This window comes from Ischnura elegans, chromosome 7 (genome assembly GCF_921293095.1).
Source record: "Ischnura elegans chromosome 7, ioIscEleg1.1, whole genome shotgun sequence".
Lineage (NCBI taxonomy): Eukaryota > Metazoa > Arthropoda > Insecta > Odonata > Coenagrionidae > Ischnura > Ischnura elegans.
Window position 1 is genome coordinate 46,727,805 of NC_060252.1, and position 24,427 is coordinate 46,752,231.

At 37.0% G+C, this 24,427-nt stretch overlaps 1 protein-coding gene across 2 annotated transcripts; it reads left to right on the forward strand.

Moving 5' to 3' along the window:
- Positions 1–36: 36 nt before the first annotated feature.
- Positions 37–20,779, forward strand: LOC124161972 (nudC domain-containing protein 2-like). 2 transcript variants are annotated; one of them, XM_046538257.1, is made up of 5 exons: positions 37–121; positions 394–602; positions 870–1,073; positions 10,745–10,882; positions 20,603–20,779. In XM_046538257.1, the coding sequence occupies exons 2-5, from the start codon at positions 402–404 to the stop codon at positions 20,621–20,623; spliced, it is 564 nt and encodes a 187-aa protein (XP_046394213.1). In that variant the 5' UTR covers positions 37–121; positions 394–401; the 3' UTR covers positions 20,624–20,779. The 2 variants fall into 2 exon arrangements, with proteins under 2 accessions (XP_046394213.1, XP_046394212.1); XM_046538256.1 differs by lacking the exon at positions 20,603–20,779 and adding an exon at positions 12,950–15,729.
- Positions 20,780–24,427: the final 3,648 nt, after the last annotated feature.

Below are 24,427 nucleotides of genomic sequence, written 5' to 3' on the forward strand. Positions count from 1 at the left end.
TACCAGAGCACCGATGCAAAATATGACAACAATGCCTCCATTAACCGGAAGTCGACAAGCTTCGTAGGTGGCAGGGCTGTTCTGGTTTCGTTCAATTTTCGTCAGAATTCCGGTCGCAGCCGTAAGTGTTTATTATCATATCTAATGCATGTTTGCTGAATTATTTGATTGGAAAAGTTAGTTGTTCTTGCTATTAAATAAGTTAGTGGAATTGTTTTGCGACTTCATTTTGATTTTGTATCAATATTTTCGAGTGTGGTGAGCGCGGTGATAGTGTGACAAATGACTCCCATAATTTAATTACATTCAAAACTGAATGTGAATCGTTGTTTTGTTGGCTTCACGGATATAGTTTGAACAAGGGTTTTACCCTCTCTGATTTACCTCCATCAGAAAACATCATGCCTTTAGATGACCTTAGCCACTTCGATGAAAAGAGTGGAATTGTTCCGTGCGCAACACCATGGGGTAGATGGTGGCAGACAGTTCAAGAAGTAAACATTGAAGTGACCATACCTCTTGGAACCCGGAGCAAGGATATTAAAGTGAAACTTGTCTCCAATGAAATCGAATGCACTGTTTTGAATCAGCTTATTTTCAAAGTAAGTCATGAAGCTCTACAAAGCAAATGCTACTCGACAACTACTCGGAAGTCATTTTCGAGGGAAGAGGATCCAGCCTCTTATGAAAATTATTCATGAATTAAAAAAATAACCGAATTAGCGTGTATAGATGTCGCGTAGAACCTAGATTTATGAACCATTGGCAATAATTAATTCTTGCGAACCATTGATTTTCTTTGGAAATATAGCATCATTTGAAAATGAATTTCATATGCTTACATAATCCTTGGATTTATGTAATTACAGGGGAAACTGTTTGGAGTTGTCCGGTCGGATGAAATGATTTGGACAATAGAAGATGGAAACAAGTTATGGATAGTACTATCTAAAATTCCTCAGAAAAGGAAAGACGAAGTTTGGGAAGCCCTTTTAATGGATAATTATGCTGCAGACCCTTATACGTTCCATGAGATGCGGAAGAAAATGGACCTAGAATGGTTTCAGATAGAAGTGAGTGCATTATTGGTAATACGAGAGCTTGCAGTATCTGGTGTTCGTGTTACTATTAGGGTTAATGAAAGAAGTATTTGATTATTCTCGCCTCATTTTAAAATTGCAGAGTTGAAACTGCCCCTTTACCAAAAGTTAACGGAGATGCAATGTAAGGATTACCTACTTTCCTGGCATCTGCGAGACTTGCTTTGAGATGTTGATGCCAGTAAGTCATTGCTCAACCGATATTACAAGGATTATAAGTAAAGGTACGGAATAATGAAATAAAAAATTGGGTTTTTATATCAGCGACATTTCCGCTGTAGCAAGGGTGGGAAACCTGGAATAGAATTGGGCGCCAAATGAGGAAAATTGTTATGTAGTTGTACAAGGTGAAGCGAAAGGGCTATCGTGATTACTTAGGTGGTAGATCCCACGTAGCACAAAATATCTACTAGATGTCAATCAAATATCAAGAACGTCTTCAGCTTCATCTAGGAAATATCTTGTAATATCTTCTGGGCGTCTTCTAGTCATTTTCTAGATATCTGAATGCCCACTTTTCTGATAGACAATATATCTTGAGAAGATATTTTCTAGATATTCATATATTCAAATGGGACCCACTGCAACAATTCAGTATAAAGGACTCGAATATAATATGTTTCGGTATAACAAGAGTTTTTTTCAACTAACAAGCTGCTAGTGGAGCAGGAGGTGATGGTAGTGCCTTCTGGAAATTCTTTCCGAATATTTGAACTTTCGCTTCTTTCTAGTGGGCCATTCCACCGTTACGTACGGGACATATGTACTAATTTTTACAGCTTTAAAATATTATTTCTGCTCTTAATATTTTCTGTATTTCATTGAAACAGCTATAAATTGTTAGGTGTAGACCTAAGCTATTTTTCAAGCTACAGTTTTGGCTTTAGCCCTTTGTTGTAACTGTTGCAAGAAAAAATAAGTGCCTGTTACGTACGGGACAAGCTGGGTCAACCACTTGTTTGGCTCATGTTATGAAAAATGATATTTCAGCTCAATTAGAATTTTCATAATGCTGTGCTATTTTTTTTCATATAGCTTAAAAAGGATGCTTCAAGTACATATGTTTAACATTATTAACAAAAATTTTTAAACTAAGTTACAATTTTTTTACCTTTTGTTACGTACGGGACAAGGGTGTTACGTACGGGACATTGTACACTTCAGGTTAAAAGTTATTGAAAACAGGCAGAGATAACATGGTCAAAAACACATTTATCAGAAAAGGTTGTTAAGCCAATTACAACATAAGAAGATCATATGTTTATAAGCATTATTTTCTTGATCAATTAACTTGTATTTGCTTAGCTTAATTATAATACAATTAAGGTATAAAAAAATTATACAGCTTCTTTAATCTTGTTACTATGGTATTATTAAAAAAAAGGAGAAAGATACCTGAGTTCATATTTTAAGATCTTTAAAGTTAAATTTTCCATCGTCTTTTTTTGTTCAGCACTATAGGAGGAGAAATAGCTTTAATCACCTCCGTCTCTCTATTGTATACAATACAATCGGGCAGCATTGGCCATTTATAATGTTCTGGGGACTGGTGGGTACCATCAGGGGTACAGCTAGGAATTAAGGCTAGAGGAGGTTTTAGGGGTGACTAATAGTGGGGATCTGGGGGGGTATGGAATACCTGCCAGGGCAAGCAGGAGGTACGGGGACTCTCCCCCAGAAATTTTTTAAGATAAATGGTTCAAAATGGGAAGTTTTACAGCTTTCTGAGGGATATTTTATTAATCCTTACACTTTTCTATAAGTAATATTAATCCAATTAACTAATTTAGATTTGGGGGGTGTTTATCCCCCAAACACCTCCCCCCCTCGCTGCGCCCCTGGGTGCCATGACTGTAACTTACAGTTGCTTCTCTGAGACAATTTCTGTGATTTTGCCTCAAAATAAATTGCCATTTTATAGCACTAGAATCCACTGACCTCTGAATTCTGTCTTCACTTCAACAAACAGGTCTAAATTCAAGTTGATATCTTTAAAATGTTTCTGTCCTGAAAAAATTTCATTCGTATTGCATATCACGTGAAAGCTAAGGATATCTGGTGCTGCTTGAACATTGTCTCAAGGCTTTACTTTGATGATGGTATCATTTATTAATCTTCTCCAGCATAATATGCCTTAAACAAACAAATATTGAACAACAATACAATAAAACTTGTCTTTGAACAAACTACTGAAGATTCTGATGCAAAATCCTTGGCAGATTGAATAGAGCATCATTTTCATCCTCACTACTCTTAACATTCAGTCAGTTCTGCATTCAGGAGAACTGATATGAGCTTAATTTTTTAGCCTAAGTTTGCCTGCTATTCACTGTCATTTTTTCCCTTTCATACTTTTTCTTTGTCGGTAATATTTTCTCTTCGCTTTTTTCTTAATTAATTTATCCTCTTACTTTTTTTTTAAGAACCCATCATGATCAAATGCATTTAGTTTACTACGCATTCTCTTTACTCTAGCAGCAGCAGTTGCCTAAGGTTTTTCCACCTCCATTTAAATTCTGAAAAAGCATCAAATTTCTTATTTTCAAAGTTTCAGGCATTACTCAGTGGTGCTTATGTAAACTTACTTAAATAAAAATACTTCATGTAGTCCACATTGATTATTTTCTGACCTTGATTCCCTCGTAGTAATCAGTCACAAAAATAACATATGCTATAATCACTCACGCACTGAAACATGTATTACGTGTTGGCTAAAGGCGACTGTAAATTCTAGTATCATCAAACATCTAATCGAGAACAACTATCTTAGTGATTTCACATCTGAGATCTACCACACACTGAGACAAAAGAAATTAAGTCCCCACTTTTTGTCATGAAGAACTGGAGATTAATGAGGTGACAAAATCAAATGAAACGCAGGAATTAAAAAGTCATGTTTTACCATTTCATTCACCTTACTTTTTCTAACCTTCTCTACCCGCCCTCTATGCACCTAAAATTTTACTTGTTCTTCTGTTTACTACAATGCATACTTTCAACCACAGCACCTACTCCTCTGCCACTTTGTCATTTCATGACATAAACGTAATACCTGGCCCTTCTATTAACCGATGCCAAACTCCCCAACCCTGAGTGCCCAGAGCACAATTTTAAATTTAAATTACCATAGGCCTAGACTTTTCTGGCCTAAATGTAAATAACGCTTCATTTTATGTTTTAGAATTAAATATTATCAAAATTTAGTAATGATATGACATAGTGAATTCATTTTTATGTATATTGCATATTATGTTATGTAGTGTCCCGTACGTAACGTTACGTACGGGACAGAAAGAAATTGAACATTAGGGTATGTTTAAATTTAATTATTTTTTCACAACATCATAATCATTTAGTTTGACACAAAACCTGTTTAGAAAATTGTATTTTGAGTAGCTGTTTGTCAAGAAACTTGGTGAAAAAATAAATTTATCTATTTTATGTTACGTACGGGACAAAGAAACAATCTATTTTTAAACATTGTCTTTTACCATTATATTATCGCAAAATTAGGATAAATTTGTGATAGAAACTCTTATACTGTACTATATTTTGATATTATAATTACCAAGACAAATAAAAGTAGCATTTAGTCAAGCATTGATATGGCAACTCAACCTATGAAAGTGGCAATTTTTGAACAGCTGATGAAGAGACGACTTTGAACCTAGGTTACCAACATATTTAAACATATTTGACTAAAATTCTTAGTAAATACTCATAATATAACCTTATGAGAAGACAATCATGACATAATAAGTTAAATATAAAAAAATATTTTTATTTCCAAAAGTTACCTATTTTCATGGAATGGCCCTAGTAGGGACTTCCTCCTCCGATGAGTACATAACTGTGATGGGCGCGACTGGATTTGGAGCCCCTTATTCGCCAATTGGCGGATTGGCGGCGGTTTCTAGAACTATTTTCCCTGCGCGTTATGGTTACTAATTTTTTATCAACAAATCAAAAATTTTATCAAATTTTATTTGTTATTACAGCAAAAATTAGTAATTAATAGGAAATTTTACAGAAAAAAATACTTAATTTGATTTTGGACGATTGTCGTCATCCACTTCACGATTACTGACACAAGGGGTATAAACTTTTATAATGTCGTTCTTGAAGGCTTCAAAAGTGTCAGGGCCCACCGAGTGACTGTGGTATTTTCGCCTCACATATTCGTAAAGGTATGAATCGAAGTAGTTGGCTTTGTGAGGAGTATTTTTCAAAGTCCTCTTGATAGCCGACCATGTAGCTTCAATCGTATTTGTGTGGGCACCTGTATCCGAATCCTGGAAATGCACATTGTGTTGGACCTTTAAATGTTTAAAAGCTTCTTTTTCTAAACAATTATAGGCCTACCAGCAATCAGAAATGATCTCAGTTCCAGGCAATACCCATTTCTTAATAAAACCAAGTAATTCCTCAGCTGACCTATTAGGAACCACTTGGAAAAAACATTTTTTCGTCCCCCTTTCAATTCCACCAAACACTCATTCATCCTTCACATACCTTCCTCTTCCATACTTCATTTTTCCAAATTTACTTTCATCAATTTCAACAGTCATTCCCAATCCTCCAATTTGAGTACTTTCTTCAATCAATACAGTCTCATACACTTCTCTACAAAAACTATACCAATCCATCACTGTTTTATCCGTCACTTTCAAAACTGCCATATTGTACTTTTGCATACACTGCCCTAACCATTGACTAGTCAATTTTAAAATTTGACGTATACTTAGATGACTACATATTGAAAAACCAAGAACCCTTTCTTACAGATCGTGAACATTCATGCAGATTATTTTGAGTTTGATTTTTACATACCTATTCATACCCATCAGTCATCTTTGTTCTCTTGGTTAATTTTATTTGCCTTTCACACTTAGGAAATTCATAACTTGACGCAATCAAAACTTCATTCATACACCAATTTAACACACACTTTTGTCCGTAAACAGGCAATAAGGCGAAATATCCGCTAGAATATTTAACCTCTCTTAAAAAACATTCATCCAAATTCTTATTGTAATCCACTTCCATCAAAGTCATGTTCGAACGTTTTATGAAATGGTAACTTCGATAATCCGATTTGTTGATAAAAATTTAGTAACCATAAGGCGTAGGGAAAATAGTTCTAGAAACCGCTGCCAATCCGCCAATTGGTGAATAAGGGGCTCCAGCTCCGATTCACCCCTGTGATGTATTAATGGTTTTAGCAATGTTTGTTACGGTAGTACAAAAAATTTATTTTAAATTAATTAAAAAGAGACTAGAATTTTGACCTACCTTTTATTACTCTGAATTCGATTTATTTATTGATGGTAACTAAGGTGTGACAGTTCACAGTTGCGTATCAATGTGGACTAAATAAATAATAAATTTGGCTTAAATTGTCAATGTCTGCTCTTTTATCGCAAATACTTTTGTTTTTCAAAGTATGCATCATTTATTTAAATATTCTTTTTGTTAAATTACTTTCACTCTAAAATTCCGGTTTTTTTATTTGCTAGAAGAGTTGCCTTTGCTTTTAAAGTGCACGTGTGTGCAATGACTTTACTATCCTCCCACCAAAAAGCATAGCAGTTACACTTTTTTTCAAGGTTCGGGTGTTTTTTGGCTAATTTCAGTGGACAAATACAGCAAGAGTCTCCTCAGAAAAGATGTATTCTAGACATATAGTAGATATTTAAAATATCCAAGGCATTGAAGATATTTTCTAGACATCTAGTAGATAATTAAGAATTCCTAGGCATTGTAGACATGTTCTAGGTATCCAGAATATATATTGTGCCATGTGGGGTTGTGCATCATTTAGCGAGTTATGATCAGGATAGCCTCGTAAATAAATGTTATTCAGTTGAGAGGATAGCAGCATCATTGAAGTGAGTAGGATTCAGTCCCCTTGAAATTAAGCTCTCCAAATTCATTCTATTGGCTTAAAATTTTATTTAATCTCAAGAATCCACCGCATCTCATTGCTGGAAAATCATAAGAATGGAAGAAGGCAATAATCTAGTGCCTTTGTAGTCTACTCAGACTCAATAAATACTCAGACTAATGCAATGCGAGAATTAAGGGAAAACAACTCAATGTGATGTTGGTTATGTAGAATTCTATGTGAAAGTTATTATTAAGTTACACAACAGCCTATATTTAAACTTTGTAATGATGTCTTAACTCTTTTATGCTGAACGTCTGGTGGAGCTGATGAGCATTTTCATATGCAGAAGACCTATCGTCAGATGTAGCTGGCGTGGATTTTTCAATGTAAACGACTGGACGTTGGCTATAGCCGGTGGAAGGAAGGGAAGTGACTGCTGAGGTAGCAGTGGTTGGATGCATTCAGGCCCTGCCTGAAATCCAGCTGAGAGAGATCTTAGGGCTACCCCTCGGCAATTAAGCCCGACTCCCACTCATTTATGATCCTTCTTGCTGCAGGAAAATGTTGTGAAGTGGTTATAATTTCAATGGTTTTTACAAGGAAATATTTTGTTGCATCCTCCAATTTTTTATAATTTGAAATGAAATGTTCGTTTTGCTCTGTGTGTAAGCAATTTTTACAAGAAATTTAAGCGTTACTATAAATAGAATTTTGGATTTAGAGCCTTAGTAGCTTGTGTTCAGTAACTTTGTTATTATCATTGTTAGAAATTTGTTTTAAACTCCACCAGACATAAAAAAAATTGTTATTCTCATAGAAGAGTAAATTATTGAAAATCATAAGCAATATTTGGTTTAAAAACACTGATAACGTAATAGGTTGACCGTGGACTTATGCTAAGATAAGGTTAGATGGTCTAGTCCAGTGACCCGGGCAACCCATTGTAGCTCTTGTTGAGTTGGGTCTCAAATCAGACAGATAAGAATACCAGGACAACTATTCCCCAAGAAAGAGCTCTTTACAGATAGGTTTAAAATATGTTTTCTTATGTAACTTGGTGCTTGATAAAGGTTCTTCTCCTGTAGGCACCGGCAAGAAAGTGTAAAATACAAGTTTAGCCACAGTTTAAGGCCCGTATTCTTAGTTGACCCTGTAGGGCCAACCGACCCTGGATAAGTCATTATAAAGCAATCTCGCCCTACATATGCCACATCAAGCCCTACATATGGCCGTTTTTGGAACTAAACGGGCCCTACTTGATGTAGGGTACCGAATCACCCCTACACCCTACAAAAACATGGCGGCCAAATTTCGTCCACTGATCACTTTGATTAAAGAATCTATGTTACAATGGATATTAAGGGAGACGAGCTCAAACGAACCATTTTAAAATGTACAGTAACACAGCAGAAAGGTAATAATACTACCACATTATACCCATCAGGGGAAATAAATAAAAAAATTGGCTGTAGTATAATAAGTACAATATAGTGGTATACATCACCTTGTTTCTGTGGATATATATTTATATTTTTCACATTTTGGTACTTAGTATGCTTTTGAAAAACCAATATCGTTTACGTTCAACCATAGAAAACAAATTTTCATGCTGCTATTTGCCACATAATAAACTTAACTACGAAAGGTAAAAGCGAATGACGAACTTTGATGATGCAACGTCAGTTCTCATGTTTATGATCATATTTGTCCTGTACTTATCACTATCTTGTACAAACAGCTTTTGAAGTAATTTAAAGACAATATGATTCTACTTTTGGCCAGACATGAGAGCGTTTGTAGCGATAATTAATTTACCGACAATTAATTTTCCTACATGACCTGGCGGACAACACCGATTGTTCATTTACCTTGAGCCGTTGCCCTAACAATATGCCCGAAAATTATTGGATGTCTTTTCTTAGTTTCACTGTTAGGATTCGTTACGCAACCAGAGTGGAAAACTGGCGCTGTGCCCTCATCTACGTAATTTCTGAGAACTTGACGACAGGATTGCCCCCCACCACTTATGTAGGGTTGACTGAGAATATGGGCCTAACAGTCTGGAGATATTGTCTATGGTTGAAAAAAGTATGCAAATGGTATTCCAATTCTCCTTTCTATAGAGACCCAAGAAACTTCTTTATGTGTTGTTTCTTTCATTAATTATGCTGTGAATATCCAGGGATAAAGAATGTAAAGGATATCAAAATTATTAAAATCCAATACTTCATGCCACGTAAGAGTAACTTAACACACCCTTGTTTATTCCAACATGCAACAATTTAGGTAGTGGGGAACTCAATTACAAGCAAGGGATAGCACCATCTACATAAAAATTAATGATATTAATATCTCCTGGTGAATACCTACTATTGATGAATTCTTCTCGGGTTCTCAGCCAGGTTAATTATGTCGCATAAGCCGACGTTTGGAGAGATGACTTGTCTCCCATCTTCAAGGCCGTGTTACTCTTTGGAAGTCCAATTCCAAAATTAAGGAAATTAATTAATTTAATTAAATTTATTCAATTTTAAGCAAGTTCGGTTCAGTGTGAAATTGGACTTCCAAAGAATAACTCGGCCTTGAAGATGGGAGACCAGTCGTCTCTCGAAACATCGGCTTATACGGAAGAATTAACCTGGCTGAGAACCCGAGAAGAATTCATCAATACATAAAAATTTGTTACTGAATTAATTAAATAAATCCTCATAGGGGAAAGTGTATGTATATTTAAAAATATAGCTTCATCCTGAATAAACCAAAGGATTCCCTTTTATTTGTCGATAAAAGGTTTCATCTTATGTATCCTGTTGAATAATTTGCTCTAAAATGCCAAACAACTTCAACCACTGGTGGCTAAAAAACAGTAACAGAAGAGTATGGAGATACTTGCAATACCTTTTATATGAAATAACATCATTCATTGAAGTTCTTTATTAGTTCTTGAATATGATGACATCCCAAGATTTAAGTGTTTGAGGCTGCAACCAATGAGAATTTACTTATGATTTAACTGGCACAATCTCTGAATACAATAATGTCACTTGAAATTTCAATATTTCCCTCTGATAACTTCTCCTCAGAAGAGGTGATATATCAGTTTTTTGTGCTCAGGAGTAATAAAAATGTAATAAGTAAATTACATTTACAGGTAATAATAAATGAAACGAAGGAAAAATTATAAAAGAATCGTTTCTCATGAAATATCTATAATCGACTCTTTAAAATGCCCACATGAAAAAACATTTTTTTTCCCATCAAAAAGTGACAGTCTTGTGTATCACAAGAGTGAGATAATAATTATAATGTAAAACAGATGGTCATCAAGACATGAAATTTCCTTAAAATTGGGGTGTCATACTTTGGTTTGGGGGAAGGGTGGGGAGGCTACAGGCAGGCCTTTAAGGGAGACAAAGATTTGAGTTTAAGGGTGTTCACTTCAGACATTATTTAAGGAAATCACTGAGCCTCTGTTGATGTGCATGCAAGCATGTGATCCCATGATATTGTGTCTGGCACCATGAACACCTTGTCCTGCAAAGCCAACTATCGTCTACAAAGGAAGGATATTGCCTTGATGGGTAAAGTGGTGGAGCACCTGGGGAAAATTTGGGGTATCCAGGGTTGAATCCTTGGTGAGGATAATATTTTTCTTTCATGGAATCATAGGGCCTATTCTAAGAGCTTCAGTGATGAAATTAGTGTAAAGGTTTATTTGTAGATAAGTCCAGTTTTAAGTCTCATGTATTTTTTTCAGAATCCTGGGTTTGACTTCAGCAAAGCAAAATTGTCGAAAGCATATGATCGGTTGCCTGGTATGCCTTTTCCTAGTCAGATTAATGAGGAGTTGGAAGATAGTGAAGCTTCTGCATCTACTAAGGAAGAAAGATCGAAGGTAATATTATAGGCTTTTTGTATTGCATTTTGTATGCAGTTCATTATTGCGGCTAAATAATTTTATTTTTTTCAAATTCTGGAAAATGATTTAAAAAAATTCTGGTCCCAACTACTGTAGTTCTATTTCTACATCTGCATAATACCCTACAAACTACCTGAAAAGATGTGGTATGGGTATTAAGACACCAGCTATCAATTTGGTGTGATGAGTGTAGGTGCCCCTTAAGTATCCGACATATCCTTACAGTGTGTGACAAATACCGTGACGAGTGGCTATGGTTTAACATGGGGGGGGGACCTTGAATCCCTTCTAGGAGACCACGCTACTAATTTGAATAATGTAGTATTATTTCTCAAGGAAATTGGTCTGTTAAGCAAAATATAAAAGTTCCTACTTATTTTATGTTAATAAATTATGCATGTACGACCCTTTGAATAAACGATTTGAATCAAATGAGTGAGCTGTGGTGAAGAATGACCTAGCCGTCGACGCAACCAAAAACTCAGTGCTGCTACTACTACTACTACTACTACTACCAATTTTAACCTATAATTTACATATTACCTTTGTTGTTCAATGAAAATCAATTCCTAGGTCTTAGTTTGGCATATTATCTCTTATTTTATTGTTTCTGTCGAATCTGGAAATGCAGCAAGGTTCTAAGATGATGTCAAATTACTAAAGGTTTCGCGGTCCATGTTTGTAGATTTATGGTTTTTTTTTGGGAATATCCTGCGTCAGGTTATTAAAATGGCCGACGTTTCTTCTCCTATGCCGGAGACCTCATCAGGGCAAATGACCGTGTTGTCTTTATTTCGCATCAATTTATAGGTGGTGGGTGGTGGTAGGGAGTGGGATATAAAGACAACACGGTCATTTGCCCTGATGAGGTCTCCGGCATGGGAGAAGAAACGTCGGCCATTTTAATAACCTGACGCGGGATATTCCAAAAAAAAAACCATAAATCCTCTAAGATGATGTTCTGTGTTTCATTCTGAAACGCATCTTTTTTTAATTGCTCAAATAATCTAAGCCTAGCACGAAACTTCCTCCAATGCAGTAGTGTATATCTGTATGCTTTGTAAAATTTTCTAGTTTCAACAGTTTTTTTTTGTGAATGTCAAGAACTTTTTGATCCATTATAAACGAAGACCTGCTTTAAGTTTTACTTCTTTCTGCCAATGCTATGACTGCCACTATATTTTACTGTGATTTGCTTTTGATGAACCTAATATTTTGTATTTAAAGTAACTTTTAGCTATTTCTTTGGGAATTCCAGCTAATATGGGGTACATATGTAGTTACATGTTTTCTTTATTTGTTGTGATTTTCTGTCCTTTTCTATATTTTGCACGATGGATGAATGCTATTTGTTTATATTTTGCACATGTGTGTCATTTTGCTTCATTTATGTGAAACAGAATGTGTAGAATTGTAACTAGTTAAATTGCATCTGCAGCTTTTTCTTGTTATTTATTTCTACCAGAGTGATTTTGAAAAATGCTTTACTATCTTTGCTTTTTTTTCAACTATAAATCAATTGAACAAATGTGATGGCTAATAACAAATTTGTTTTTAATGGAAAATAGCCAGAAATTCTTTAGTTTTTAACTTTTTGCTCATGCCAAAATGCTCCTCATTAGTGTGACTCTCCATCAAAATTCACCACTTATGGACTTGATTTATGGCTTTCCCTTGAAATTTAAAAAATAAACGTACTTAATGTAACAACTCTGACATTAATGATATGCTGCTAAAGATAGGTAATCTTGAATTGAGAGTTATTGGTGCACAATGGCTGAGAATTTGCTCATTGCTCTTGTGTTGAAGAATTGTGGAGCAAGAAATCATTGTTCTCAAGCCAGAAATAAAGCATTTACAGTGTTGGATAATGCCTTGAGTTGACTGTGGTTTAATAAATTTTTATGTGGAAAGTGCAAAGTGTTTCACTTCATATCTCATAATGGATCTCCACAAAGTATCTGCCTCATCCATTCAATTTATTAATATTTGAGACAACATAGTTATTTTTAACTTTTATCATTGATTTTTTGCTTCATACAGGATGTCCACGCAGAGGAGGCAAGTTAGATAAGGAGTGATGGTCTTCTGTTGATAATTCCATTTTTGTATTCTACTGGTTCATTTTCTAGTCATTTCCTGGTCAATAAGTTTTGCCATGCTTTGGAATTTAAATTTGTAATGTAATATTTAAGATATGTGCCAGTGTTAAGTTCAGGGAATTGGGCATATTAATTGTTGATTGAAACCTTTTTCAGCAAATATGATAGGTAGGCTAATTACAATTGATATAGGTAAAAAGTTATGGTTTGTCAGAATTTTGGTAAAATAGTTCATCTAAATTCAGTTCCTCTGAAGTTCACTCTTAATAGTGCCTGCTTTTCCTCTAAATCTATCATAATTTTCAACTCAACAGTTTTCAGATTTTCAATTGATGAAAAAAAATGATTTGTTACTGCTTATATTAAATGTTCATATTCCCTAGTTAATCTTAGATTGGAATCTGTCTTACAGCTATTTGCATCCAATTACATACATATTAACTTATTTGCCCACTTAAAGTGAATTGGTTTGGAAAAAGTTGAGTTACTGTGACATATTTTCTTCTGCTGGCAATTTTATTAGTAAGATGGGGTAGTTTTTGGAACTTGAAAAAAATTGTGTGTGTAACTATGTGTCTTAGCATTAAATGAGTTTATTCAATTTAACTTACGATATATTTCATAGATGTCTTTAACTCATATCTATGGTATACAGAGGAAGCTTGTTTTAATGAGTGTGGCATTTAGTGGGAATCGTGTGATAAGGAGTGATTGGCAGTGTACCCTCAAAAGGCCTATGGTTAGCATAGAAAAAATATGGATATAGTGAGGCCAAAAAGTCCCTGCATTCGATATCGTGAGTTAAAGAGGTATCTTGTAAACTTGAAATTAGATGAAGGCTCTTTTACTGGTCATGGCAAAAGTATTAATTCCAAAAACTACGAATGACGCTTATTTCGGCAACCACTGAGTGTGTAAGCATGAGGAATACAATCCAATTAACCACACCAAATATATAACTAGGCACTACTCAACTGAATAACTATCAGTTCTTTATGAGAGACCCGCTACATTAATGCTAGCGTAGCTTCATGAGGTGAGAATACCCAGTCAGCATGCTTGGCTCCTTGTCATCTAGTGGGGGAAACGTTGAGAGCTTGATGGAATCACAAGTGGGACTCCTCGGCACTGCGCTGGGTGGATCAGTGCCACGATGGATCTGGGCAGATATTTCACCTCAAAATAATTTATTTTTATCAGTATTGTTAGTCAACTATGAAATACATATCTACGTCCTTAAGCATTTGTATTGGAGAACAGCACATATGGGCCTGCGTGAAGCACAATACCAAGATTGCATGTTAGGGGGCATCGATTAATTATGTGAGTTATTAATGCGTGGTAGGGGAGTCTCTAGGGGAGGAGGTAAGATGATTCTCACCCAATCTCATATGGGGGAGAAGGGAGATTCTGGAAGAATCACATAATTTTTTTTCTGCAAGAAACAGTGTAAAATTGTGATATTAGTGATCCCAAATACTAATTTCAACTAATCTTAAATAAAAATTAATTTAAAAAATTGCTTTTTTAAATGAATCCAATGCAATGAAGAATTTATTAATGTATTTACAATGGAAATATGAACGCATTTTGAACAATCACACGTGAGTTGGGGATGGGGTAGGGGTCAAACCAAATGTCACAATATCTCACTGAGGGGAGAAGGGTGGTCCAAAAATCGCCAGAATCACCTCATATAATTAGTGGACGCCCCCATACTTCCATTTGTAAGAGCTTATGTTAATTGTTTCTGAGTGCTGTGGATGACGTGTCTTGTGCTCGCTAAATTACTTCCTGCTATGACTGCCTCTGGTGCAACTGTTTGCCTTGAAACTGTTTGGTGTTGTGTGTAGAATATGTTTTCTGCTGTTGCAGAGTAATTTAATGCATCTTACCAATCCTAGATAATTTTAGATCTGTGATCATGTTGCTACAAGTCACACAACACAAAGCCATGGATGTATTTGGGATAAAGCATCAATAGGTATTTTGAGACATTTCATTTGTAAAATTTTACACAAATAGTTACAGGTACAATAGTTAAGGTAAGTGCAATCTTATTCCTATATGAAATAGCATCAATACAAAAGAAAAGAGGGAAGAAAAGGTGAAGACATACATGAATTAAAGGGGCTTTATCCTTCCACCTTCAGATATGTAGAGTTCTCGATATAGTGAGCGATTTTCCTGATATTATGAGCACTCATTAAAGCTGACTTCCACTGTATGTGTAACCTAAATTCTCAAGTATAATGAGAGTGTTATATGTACATGGTTTTTTAGTGTTGTATTTATTTGATGCAATTTGAAAATATGGTAAACAAGTCCATGTTAAACATTTATACGTAATTACCTGGTTGGTACTAATTGAAAAATGCTTAAAGCACTCAAATATTAAATCAGTGAAATCATGTTTTTACTTGTGAATTTGATAAGTTCTGCGGGTATCCTGTGTACTCATTATATTTGAAATTTCGGAGGCATGCTAAAAACAGCCTATAGTTGACCTGTGCATTATGCATGAGTACATGTTATACTTGTTAATTTTGAGTAGTTTTGATGATCATGTTTGATGGTAGCAGGATAGTTAGTTGGTTGGCCATATGTGTTTGTGGGTGAAAATAAATGTGTACCTACTCACTGTGTTGTTATTGGGTTTGTGCATGGAATTTTTTTTGCTTATGCATGCGTAGTGGTGTGCAATAAATTGCATTCATTTATTTTGAATGTTTTTATTTTATTTGGATAATTTTTTATCAATAAAATTCTTTGATTGATGAAATTGCTGTTTTAATTTTGTTTCCACCTTTATTATATTTCATGTGGTAACAGTGTAATGGGAGATAAATTTTTTCCTTGGTTACTTGTTAATTCGTGGTTCACATTATGCTAACGTTCAGGCATAGGCCTTGTCCTAATAGCCTGAAATAGAAATAGTTTCAAGAATCGGTTGTCTTGAAGAGTGTTGTTCGTGAGATTTAGTATATGTACATAGTTTTATTCGTTAAAGTGGAGTAGATGTTCCTCAAAGTTCAAAGATATAAATAAGTCAACGCAAGTGTCTCAGGGTGGCTGAACTGAAACTATGATTTTAAATCCAGTCTATACTCAAGCGGATTGGCTCATGGCTTTATTTGCCCTTGGAGCAAAAGCTCATATATCAGCCCGTGGTACTAATAGGGCTAAAATATTAAAAAACTTGGTCAATCAACAGAATGTTATCTAGTTATGGACTACAGTAGACTCTCGTTATTACGAAGTTCACAGGACCGAAAAACCGGAGGTTCGTAATAACGAAGTTCGTAAGAACGTTTCTTTTAGGAATCGTCGAAAAAAATAGTGTATTATAAACGCGATTAAATTACGCGGGATTATATATTAACAGGAAAATCGTTTCAGTTTTTCAACAGAAGACTACGCCATGACGCAATCGAGGGTTGATATCTTCCCGAATACATGAACTCCGATATTCATACTAGATGCGTCCCAAGACCTTGTTCCTAGGTTGATAAAATTACAGTCCGGCCACCAAATTTGTCCAATAACAGACAAATTGGTCTAGGTCTGAGTAGGGGGCAAGGCTGCCAGGTAAGAAAGGGAAACGCTTACAAATTGTTCCGTGAAGAAAAGAACCGGAAGGGACGACGAGCGTGAAGTACCTAGAGGAATAATCACTTGTTCTTGTGATTCGAATAATGGGCTTATTTTGGTAGATCAGGCTTATTTCGGTGCTCGTTTATGCATTTGACAACGTTGAATGACTAGGCGAGGGTGTGAGGTGCGCTTGGGGGACAGCGATTGGCTTTAAACCGTGCTGGCGCAGGATTATCCGCCCCTCTTATTGTGCCGTAATCAGACAACCCTCGCCAGCCGGATTGTACGCAAGTTATCGAGGAGTGCTGTTATCCTGCGGAATGCAACACTGCATTACACGTATGCGCTAACTCACGATTGTGGCGAACTGATCTAGCGGGGCATGCGATGCATTCGGAGCCGTAAAAATAGCTCCCCACGGTGACGGAGAACGGGCGAAACGCTGAACAGTTCCTAAATTCACCTTAAATGATACCTTATTCAGATTGTGAACACAGTGAGAGTTTCCCAGCGCCACACCGCGTAGTATCGGCCAAATTCGAAAATTTTGGGTGATCGTATCTCTGAAAATTCGTAAATCGAATGTGCACTATGTGGGTGGGTCACTATGACTTCACAGGAATGAAGCTTGTTATATAATGTAGCGTATAAACTGAATAAAGAACCGTAATTGACGCTCTTTGGCACAGTACACGAGAAGAACTTAAACGTGGCGCGATTATTAAAACTTAAGTGTAGTGAATATCCACCTAAATGCCGTGACTTGTGCGTGGAACTTCGTAATAAAGTTCATATTGTAACCGCCGGGACCGGGAGTTAGGTTCGTAATTTCGTAAAAACGAAAATTTCGTTATAACGTTTCTTTTACTTTAGCTTGGATAGGCCTTTTCGACGGGACCAACGATTTGCTTCGTAATAACGAGAACTTCGTAACAACGTTGTTCGTATTAACGAGAGTCTACTGTACTTTGGAGTTAATTGAAAGTCACCAAACCCCATCATCCTCAAAGTATACTGTGGAAGAGAGATCTTTTAGGCTTTTTACATTGGAGAGAAATGTCCTGTCTGTGGTTTTAGTGCTGAGGAATTTTTTAGTTACGAGACCACTTTCAGCTACTCTAAATAAATATTATTGATATTTTCTCATAGATTAATGCATGAGAGTCTTCTTTAAACTTCATTTTAAGAATAATTTTAAACAAACCCCATTGTGTATATCTAAGAGTGAATGTATTAAATCTCTTATTCCATAATGAAAGTATATTTTAATTACTGTGGATAACCATAAAGGCATTCTCAGTAGAAGATTGACTGCAAAAAGGTGAAAATTCAGGGAGGGATTATAAAAGAAGAATGTTCTAATGTGAGATATTACCAGGGACGTGATAAAATATTAGTAAAATTGGGTGAAACATTACACTGAGGGTTGCAAGAGAGAGGTGTCATTTTTCACTATTACATTTTTGGAAACACCTTCATTTTAATTGCTGCTAGTGATGCAGTTATTATCTTCAGTTAATTTATTCTGGTGCTAAATTTATTTATTTTGTACTATCCTTACAAAGTGGATTTTATTAAAGGCTCCTTATGCATGATGGCTCTCAGTGTGACTTACGAGATGAGCAAGACATATTGGAAATGAAAGGCTTCATTGGAGTGATGCCACACTATTAGATGTGCTTTGGAACTTCTACCAAATGTGGCCTTACCAACTGTATGATGAAAAACTTTGTTTGAATCTAATAGTCTCTCAGCTAAATAAACTAATCTTGCAGGCAGGAAATGAATTAATATTTAAAGCATACCATTAATTTTTCTTTTGGCCGTTTTACACGGGGAACTGAATTGCGCAGGTTAGAGCTGCATTCATTTCTAAAATGGCATAGAATTGCGCGAATGCATGAACGAAATTAGAACAGGCTATTTTGTCGTCTCGCATCCACACATTCTCGCATGTGTTCTAGCAATTCACTGCTTTACACGATGCAATTTTGATTGTGCCTTCGCACGTACGTCAGATTGCGCAATTCCGTGTGCTGTGTAAAACGGCCTTTTGAAGCTGGAAATGACTCAATTGGTGAAAATGCTGGGAAATCTGCATTACTGTAGTTAAAAATTGCAATGCTGCTTGCAATTAAATTTATCGTCGGCTCAAGTTGCTTCGACCTTCAGTTGAGCTGACCATTCATGATAGGCGGAAGGGGTGGTTGAGGGATCAGTTGCAAGGTTGCCGGGTTAGAATAGAAAACATTTACTGCCAGATATAAAGAAAGGTCTGGCAAAGACAGGGTATTGTATGACCTTATGGTAGAAAGGGTAATTCTAAGTATGTATGTATTGACAGAGATTCATGTTCTATTGCCAATATTGTTTAGGAAGGCTAGGCTGCGGGGTTGTAAATGGAGTACAGGGATTGGCTGTGTGATGTCTGCAATCACCAGGGTTCTCTGCCCCCTTCCTTCTGTCATGTGACGACCTTGGCTGGGTAGACTTCAGATTTAATTGTGATTTCACCCTAGCGACCGGGAAAAGGAAGGGCTACATTCACGGGAGGAATTCGGAAGGTAGCCATGAAAAGATTCTCAACAAAATTTTGTTTCCCTTTTATTCCCCTCTTTTGGACCTCCCTTGCAGCCTAACCTCCACCCCCACCTTATCTTCACTTCCTGCTTCTAACCCCCACCTATGCACCCTTAATCCTCTCTATGTTACCTAACAATCAGCCTCCTCCCAAACTTAGATGGCATCCAGTAATTACGTGAGACGTGTAGGGGGTAAAGCCATTTCTCAACCAATCTCACGTGAGGGAGAGGGGGTGTCCTGTCAAACATCGCATAATTTTTTGTGTGCAAGAAATGGTGTAAAATGTGATTCTAGACTACAATCTTAAATACAATTTTTAACTAATCTTAAATAAAAATAATGAAACAAATTTTATTTTTATAAATCCAATGCAATGAAGCATTGATTAATGTATTTACACTGAAAATACGCATTTTGAACAATCTCAGGTGAGATTAAACGGAGGGGTCGAGCCAAATCTTGCATCTCACTAATCAAAAATCAACAAAATCACCTCACTTAATAAACACAGGTATAAATTGGAAATGTTCTATGTCTTGCCTGTGATTATATGGTATGTGTCTGTACCCTTTTGTATTATTTGGTGATGGTATTTCAGGTCAAAAATATTGTTGGTCTTCGCTCGTCGTGGTACTTAACACAATCTATCAGGATATGTCTAATATTTAACGGGCACATACAATAATTTTCTTTCTCTTCAGTAAAGAGATATGCATGGGTCTAAGGGCTGTGCCCTATCCTCTGATTAATCTAGGGGGAGACCTAGAAGCCCTCTTAGGAGACCATCCTACCAACTTAAATTATACATTTCAGTTCCTCAAAGAAATAAATATTTTTAATAGAATTTAATTATGCTATATCTTTGATCGGAGACATCGTATGCAGTGGCTCTCTTTCTACATAAGTTTTGGAATTAAATGACACAGTAATGGTGCGAAATGGCCAAGCCGTTGAAGCACCCTAAATTTAAATACTACTATTACTAATATTGTTGGTTTGATACATTTATGGGGAATTATAAAGTACTTGCTTTCCATTCACCAGAGCCTCTACGCTCATGTGAGTATCGTGGTGATACAACATTTAGAAGTGACATGGATTAGGGGAATTGTACGGCTGCAGTTTACCAATCTTAGGATTGTAATACTGTAATAAGTTGCAACATTTAGAAGTACCATTGCTTAGCCCCATTTGAAGGAGCCACTTAAATTGCCCATTTGGTGTCTACTAGGTATTTCAACATTTCACTTACCAAAATGTTGCCTTCCTCCAGTCAAAAATTCTGTACTCTTCTGAATTTTTCAAGACTTTTCTTTTATCTTCAGATGGTTATAATTGTATGGTAAATATTGGTACGACATGGTCGTACATGCATTTTCTGTATTGTATTAATTATATTCCTTTACTTGAATTCCAGGCCAAAGGAGAATGGCTGTAGGGATATCCATCACAAGATTTAACGAAGTGTTCATTAAATGTTCTTATACACCTAATTTATATATTTTTTTCAAGTTTTCATTTTCTTAAAAATATTTTCTTGTACTATTGGAAATTGTATCGAGAAAAATAAATGCTGCAGATTTGTTGTAGCAGTCTTAATTTTTTTATTCTGCTCTTGAATAGAGAGGTTGAAAGACAATTTGCAGAGCTGAAGGATAATTAAATCACGATTTTCTGATATTTTCAGGATGGTTTGTAAGGGTTTCCTGGAGATTTCCACCTTCCACTATCATTGTTTTTTCAATGCAATGCATTATTTATATAAAGTCATTGTATACACATGCACTAAAAAAGCAAAGGCAGCTCTTCTAGCGAATGCTGATAAAAGCGATTTAAAGTTACGGTAGCTTGTTTTTTAAATATCTACTAGATGCCTAGAATATGTCTATTCTATGAAAGTATGGCTGCTTAGCCTTGAAAAATATCGGAATTTTAGATACTGAAAGTAATTTAACACGAAGATTTATTATTATAATAGTATTCTACCAATTTAAGGTAGGTTTCCATGGAGTACTAAAGAAGTGATTTGGGAGCCTCCCTTTCCTTCCAGCGCTGCCTTCTTCAATTCACTGAAAGGCCTACTCCCTTTCAATCTATCTAAAAATCCCATTATTTTCCTTCCCCTCCCTCGTTTCCCTAGCATTCTACCCTCTAACACCATTTTCAACATCCCCTGCCCGCTAAGTACTATTCGCTCCATCCATACATTCTTTCTCCTCCGTACCTCATCTAAAAGCTGCATCTCCTCGCCAACCATATCCAGCACTTAGTCGTTCCTTTTCCTCCCCGTCCATTTCACCCTCTCCATACCCACATCTCAAATGCCTCCAATCTTCTCTCGTCTTCTTTCCTCAATGTCCACGTTTCCGCACCGTAGAGAGATACACTCCAGATCACTCTTAACTAACCTTTTCTTTAAACTCTTACTTAACGATCCTCTCAGAAGCTCCTTCCTGTTCACGAACGCCTCCTTTGCTAATGCAATTCTCTTTCGAATGTCCTTACTACTGTATCCGTTTTCCTCTAACGTACTGCCTAAATATTTGAACTGCTCAACCTGCTCAAGTTTTTCACCACCCACCTTTATCTTAAGTCTCACATTCCTCGCTCGTGATAATTTACAAAACTGCATTACCTTGGTCATCTTGTGATTAATCCTCATCCCATACTCCTCATATAACGCATCCACTAGAGCCTGAAGCCCCCTTGCTGACTGGCTAATTAACGCCTGATCATCCGCGAATCTCACTGATTTGAACATCATTCCTCCCCTTTTATTCCAGCTTCTAACTCATCCCACGCTTCCCTTACCATCTCTTCAGCGTACACGTTAAAGAGCAGCGGCGATAGAGGACAGCCTTGCCTCACTCCTCAGCCTATGCTTGCCCACCCAGATTCTCCGTCCGCTACCCTCACTTGCGCAGTCTGGGCCATGTACAGATTACGAATCAGTCGCCTATCCCTCCAATCTACACCTATTCTCTTGAGAATATCCATTAACTTTCCCCATATCACTCTATCAAATGCTTTTTCTAAATCCACAAAGCAGGTATACACGTCCTGGTCGTATTCTAGGTTCCCCTCCACCAGGGATGCCATTATCGCTACTGCATCACGAGTTGACTTTCCTTTCCTAAAACCAAACTGATCTACGCTCAAATACTCATTTGCCCTCACCTTCATTCGTTTGTTCAATATCCTCAGTACCACTTTTGCCGTGTGCGATATTAGGCTAATAGTCCTATAATCTTAGCATTCCGCAGCTTTCTTCTTTTTCGGTAGCGGAAGTAGAATCGTCTTCACGAAATCCTCCGGCCAACATCCCTCCTCATAGATCCTGCGCACTAGTTCGAAAAACCTTTTCTTACTATCCCTCCCTAGGATCTTCAGCAGCTCACACGGGATATTGTCCACGCCTACCGCTTTCCTAGCTTTCATTTCATGAAGGACTCTCTCGATATCCGCATCCGATACCCGGTCCAAGGTTATCCTCCTCCACTGCACTTTCCTCCTCGGTCGGTTTCTCCGACCTGTTCTTCCCGTCATACAGATCCTCCACGTATTCCTGCCATCTACTCTTTACCTCTTCTCGCTCGGTTAACATCCTTCCATCAATAGTCTTAATTTTCGACATGGCTTGCCCCCTTTTGCCGCCCGATAGCGGCTTAACTTTGGCGTACAGCGTCCCTACCTCTCCTTCCCTCTGAAACTTTTCCATTTCCTCACACTGCCTTTTCCACCAAGCCTTTTTTGCCCTCTTAGTTGGCACCGTAATCGATTGTTTATTTCCCTTTCTTTCTTTCCCTTTCTAATCGATTGTTTCTTTCTTTTTCCCTGCTCTGTGTCCACGTTCTCCCACTTCCTTCTCTCCTCCATTTCTTTTACCGTTGGCTCTGTAATCCACGGCTTCTTTATTCTTCCGCTGTCAACGTAGCCAATTGACTTCTCCACCCTTTGGCCACTCCTGTTTATAATTATCCCACATTTCCTCTACTGTCCACAGTCCAATGTCCCGTATACTATTTTCCACAAGTTCCTGATATTCTCTCCTCATAGTCCCCTTAAGCGCTTCTACATTCCATTTTCTCGCCTTCTTGACTTTCATGCCTTTTGAATCTTACGTTACATTTCATGAGTACTAGGTTTTGGTCTGAATCCGCATTCGCCGCAGGGAAGCTGCGCGAGCTTTTTACAATATTCCTAAACCTCTGTCTTACCACGATGTAGTCTATCTGAAATCTCCCCATTCCCCTGGACTTATCCATGTGTACCTTCGCACATTAAGATGATTTAACCACGTGTTTTTGATGAATAATTTGTTGCTCCTACAAAAGCCTCTCCTTTTCTCTCCCCTGTCGTTCCGTTTTCCTAATCCAAATTCTCCTATTTCGTTCCCATCCTTCCCTTCCGCGACTGAAGCGTTCCAGGCCCCCATCACTGCTAGATTTTTCTTACCCGGGGTGTCTTTAATTATTTCCTCGAGCTGTTCATACACATCATCTACGTCTTCCTCCCTATGATTCAAGGGCGTACCCAGGATCATAACTAGGGGGGGGGGGGATGCCATGGTCTAGGGGGGCGGACATGCCAAGTTATGACATTTTAGTTTGGAAAGTGTTTGAAACCAACATTTTAAGAAAATTATAACAGCGCTTTATTAGTTTATGAAATTATTTCCTTGAAAAAAAAAGTTTTATTTTAGCTACATATCTTATACCAATGCATATAATTTTTCGTGGTTTTAAAGAAAATGTGTTGAATACTTTCGTTTCAATTCAGTATTGATTTTGCTTAAAGACTTTTGCGATTTTTACTTCTAGAGGGGCAGCTGCCCCCCCTGCCCCTCGCAGGGTACGCCCATGTTAAGGTTTTTGTTGTTCGAAACAGTCTCCACGAATGTTGACGACATAAGTTGGCTCGTAGTTTTCCGTTGCATTCTGGATTCGTGGGTCTCTCCACCTTCCGGGTTGTCTCCATGTTAGTTATCAGAGGTTGACAACAGTTGCGCCGATTTCAACGGTGAAGTTGGATACCACCTGGCTAACGCTTGGAAGAGAGAATCAGAAAACGATCAATCATAGCATAGTAGCGAGAGAGCCAAGATGCCGATTCGGCACTTTGTACCGGCGAAATTGCCGTCAATCTCTGACAACCAACGCGACGAAAATCCGGAAGACTGAGCGTTGACGACAAATATTCCATTTTCTCTTGAAAATTTGCATTGTATTGGCATATTCCCTAA

Bases quoted from the DNA above. Each gene is read 5' to 3' on its own strand.
- LOC124161972 (XM_046538256.1), top strand. From the start codon at position 402: ATGCCTTTAGATGACCTTAGCCACTTCGATGAAAAGAGTGGAATTGTT. The intron at 603-869 runs GTAAGTCATGAA...ATGTAATTACAG, and splicing joins TGAATCAGCTTATTTTCAAA to GGGAAACTGTTTGGAGTTGT. The intron at 10,883-12,949 runs GTAATATTATAG...TGCTTCATACAG, and splicing joins CTAAGGAAGAAAGATCGAAG to GATGTCCACGCAGAGGAGGC.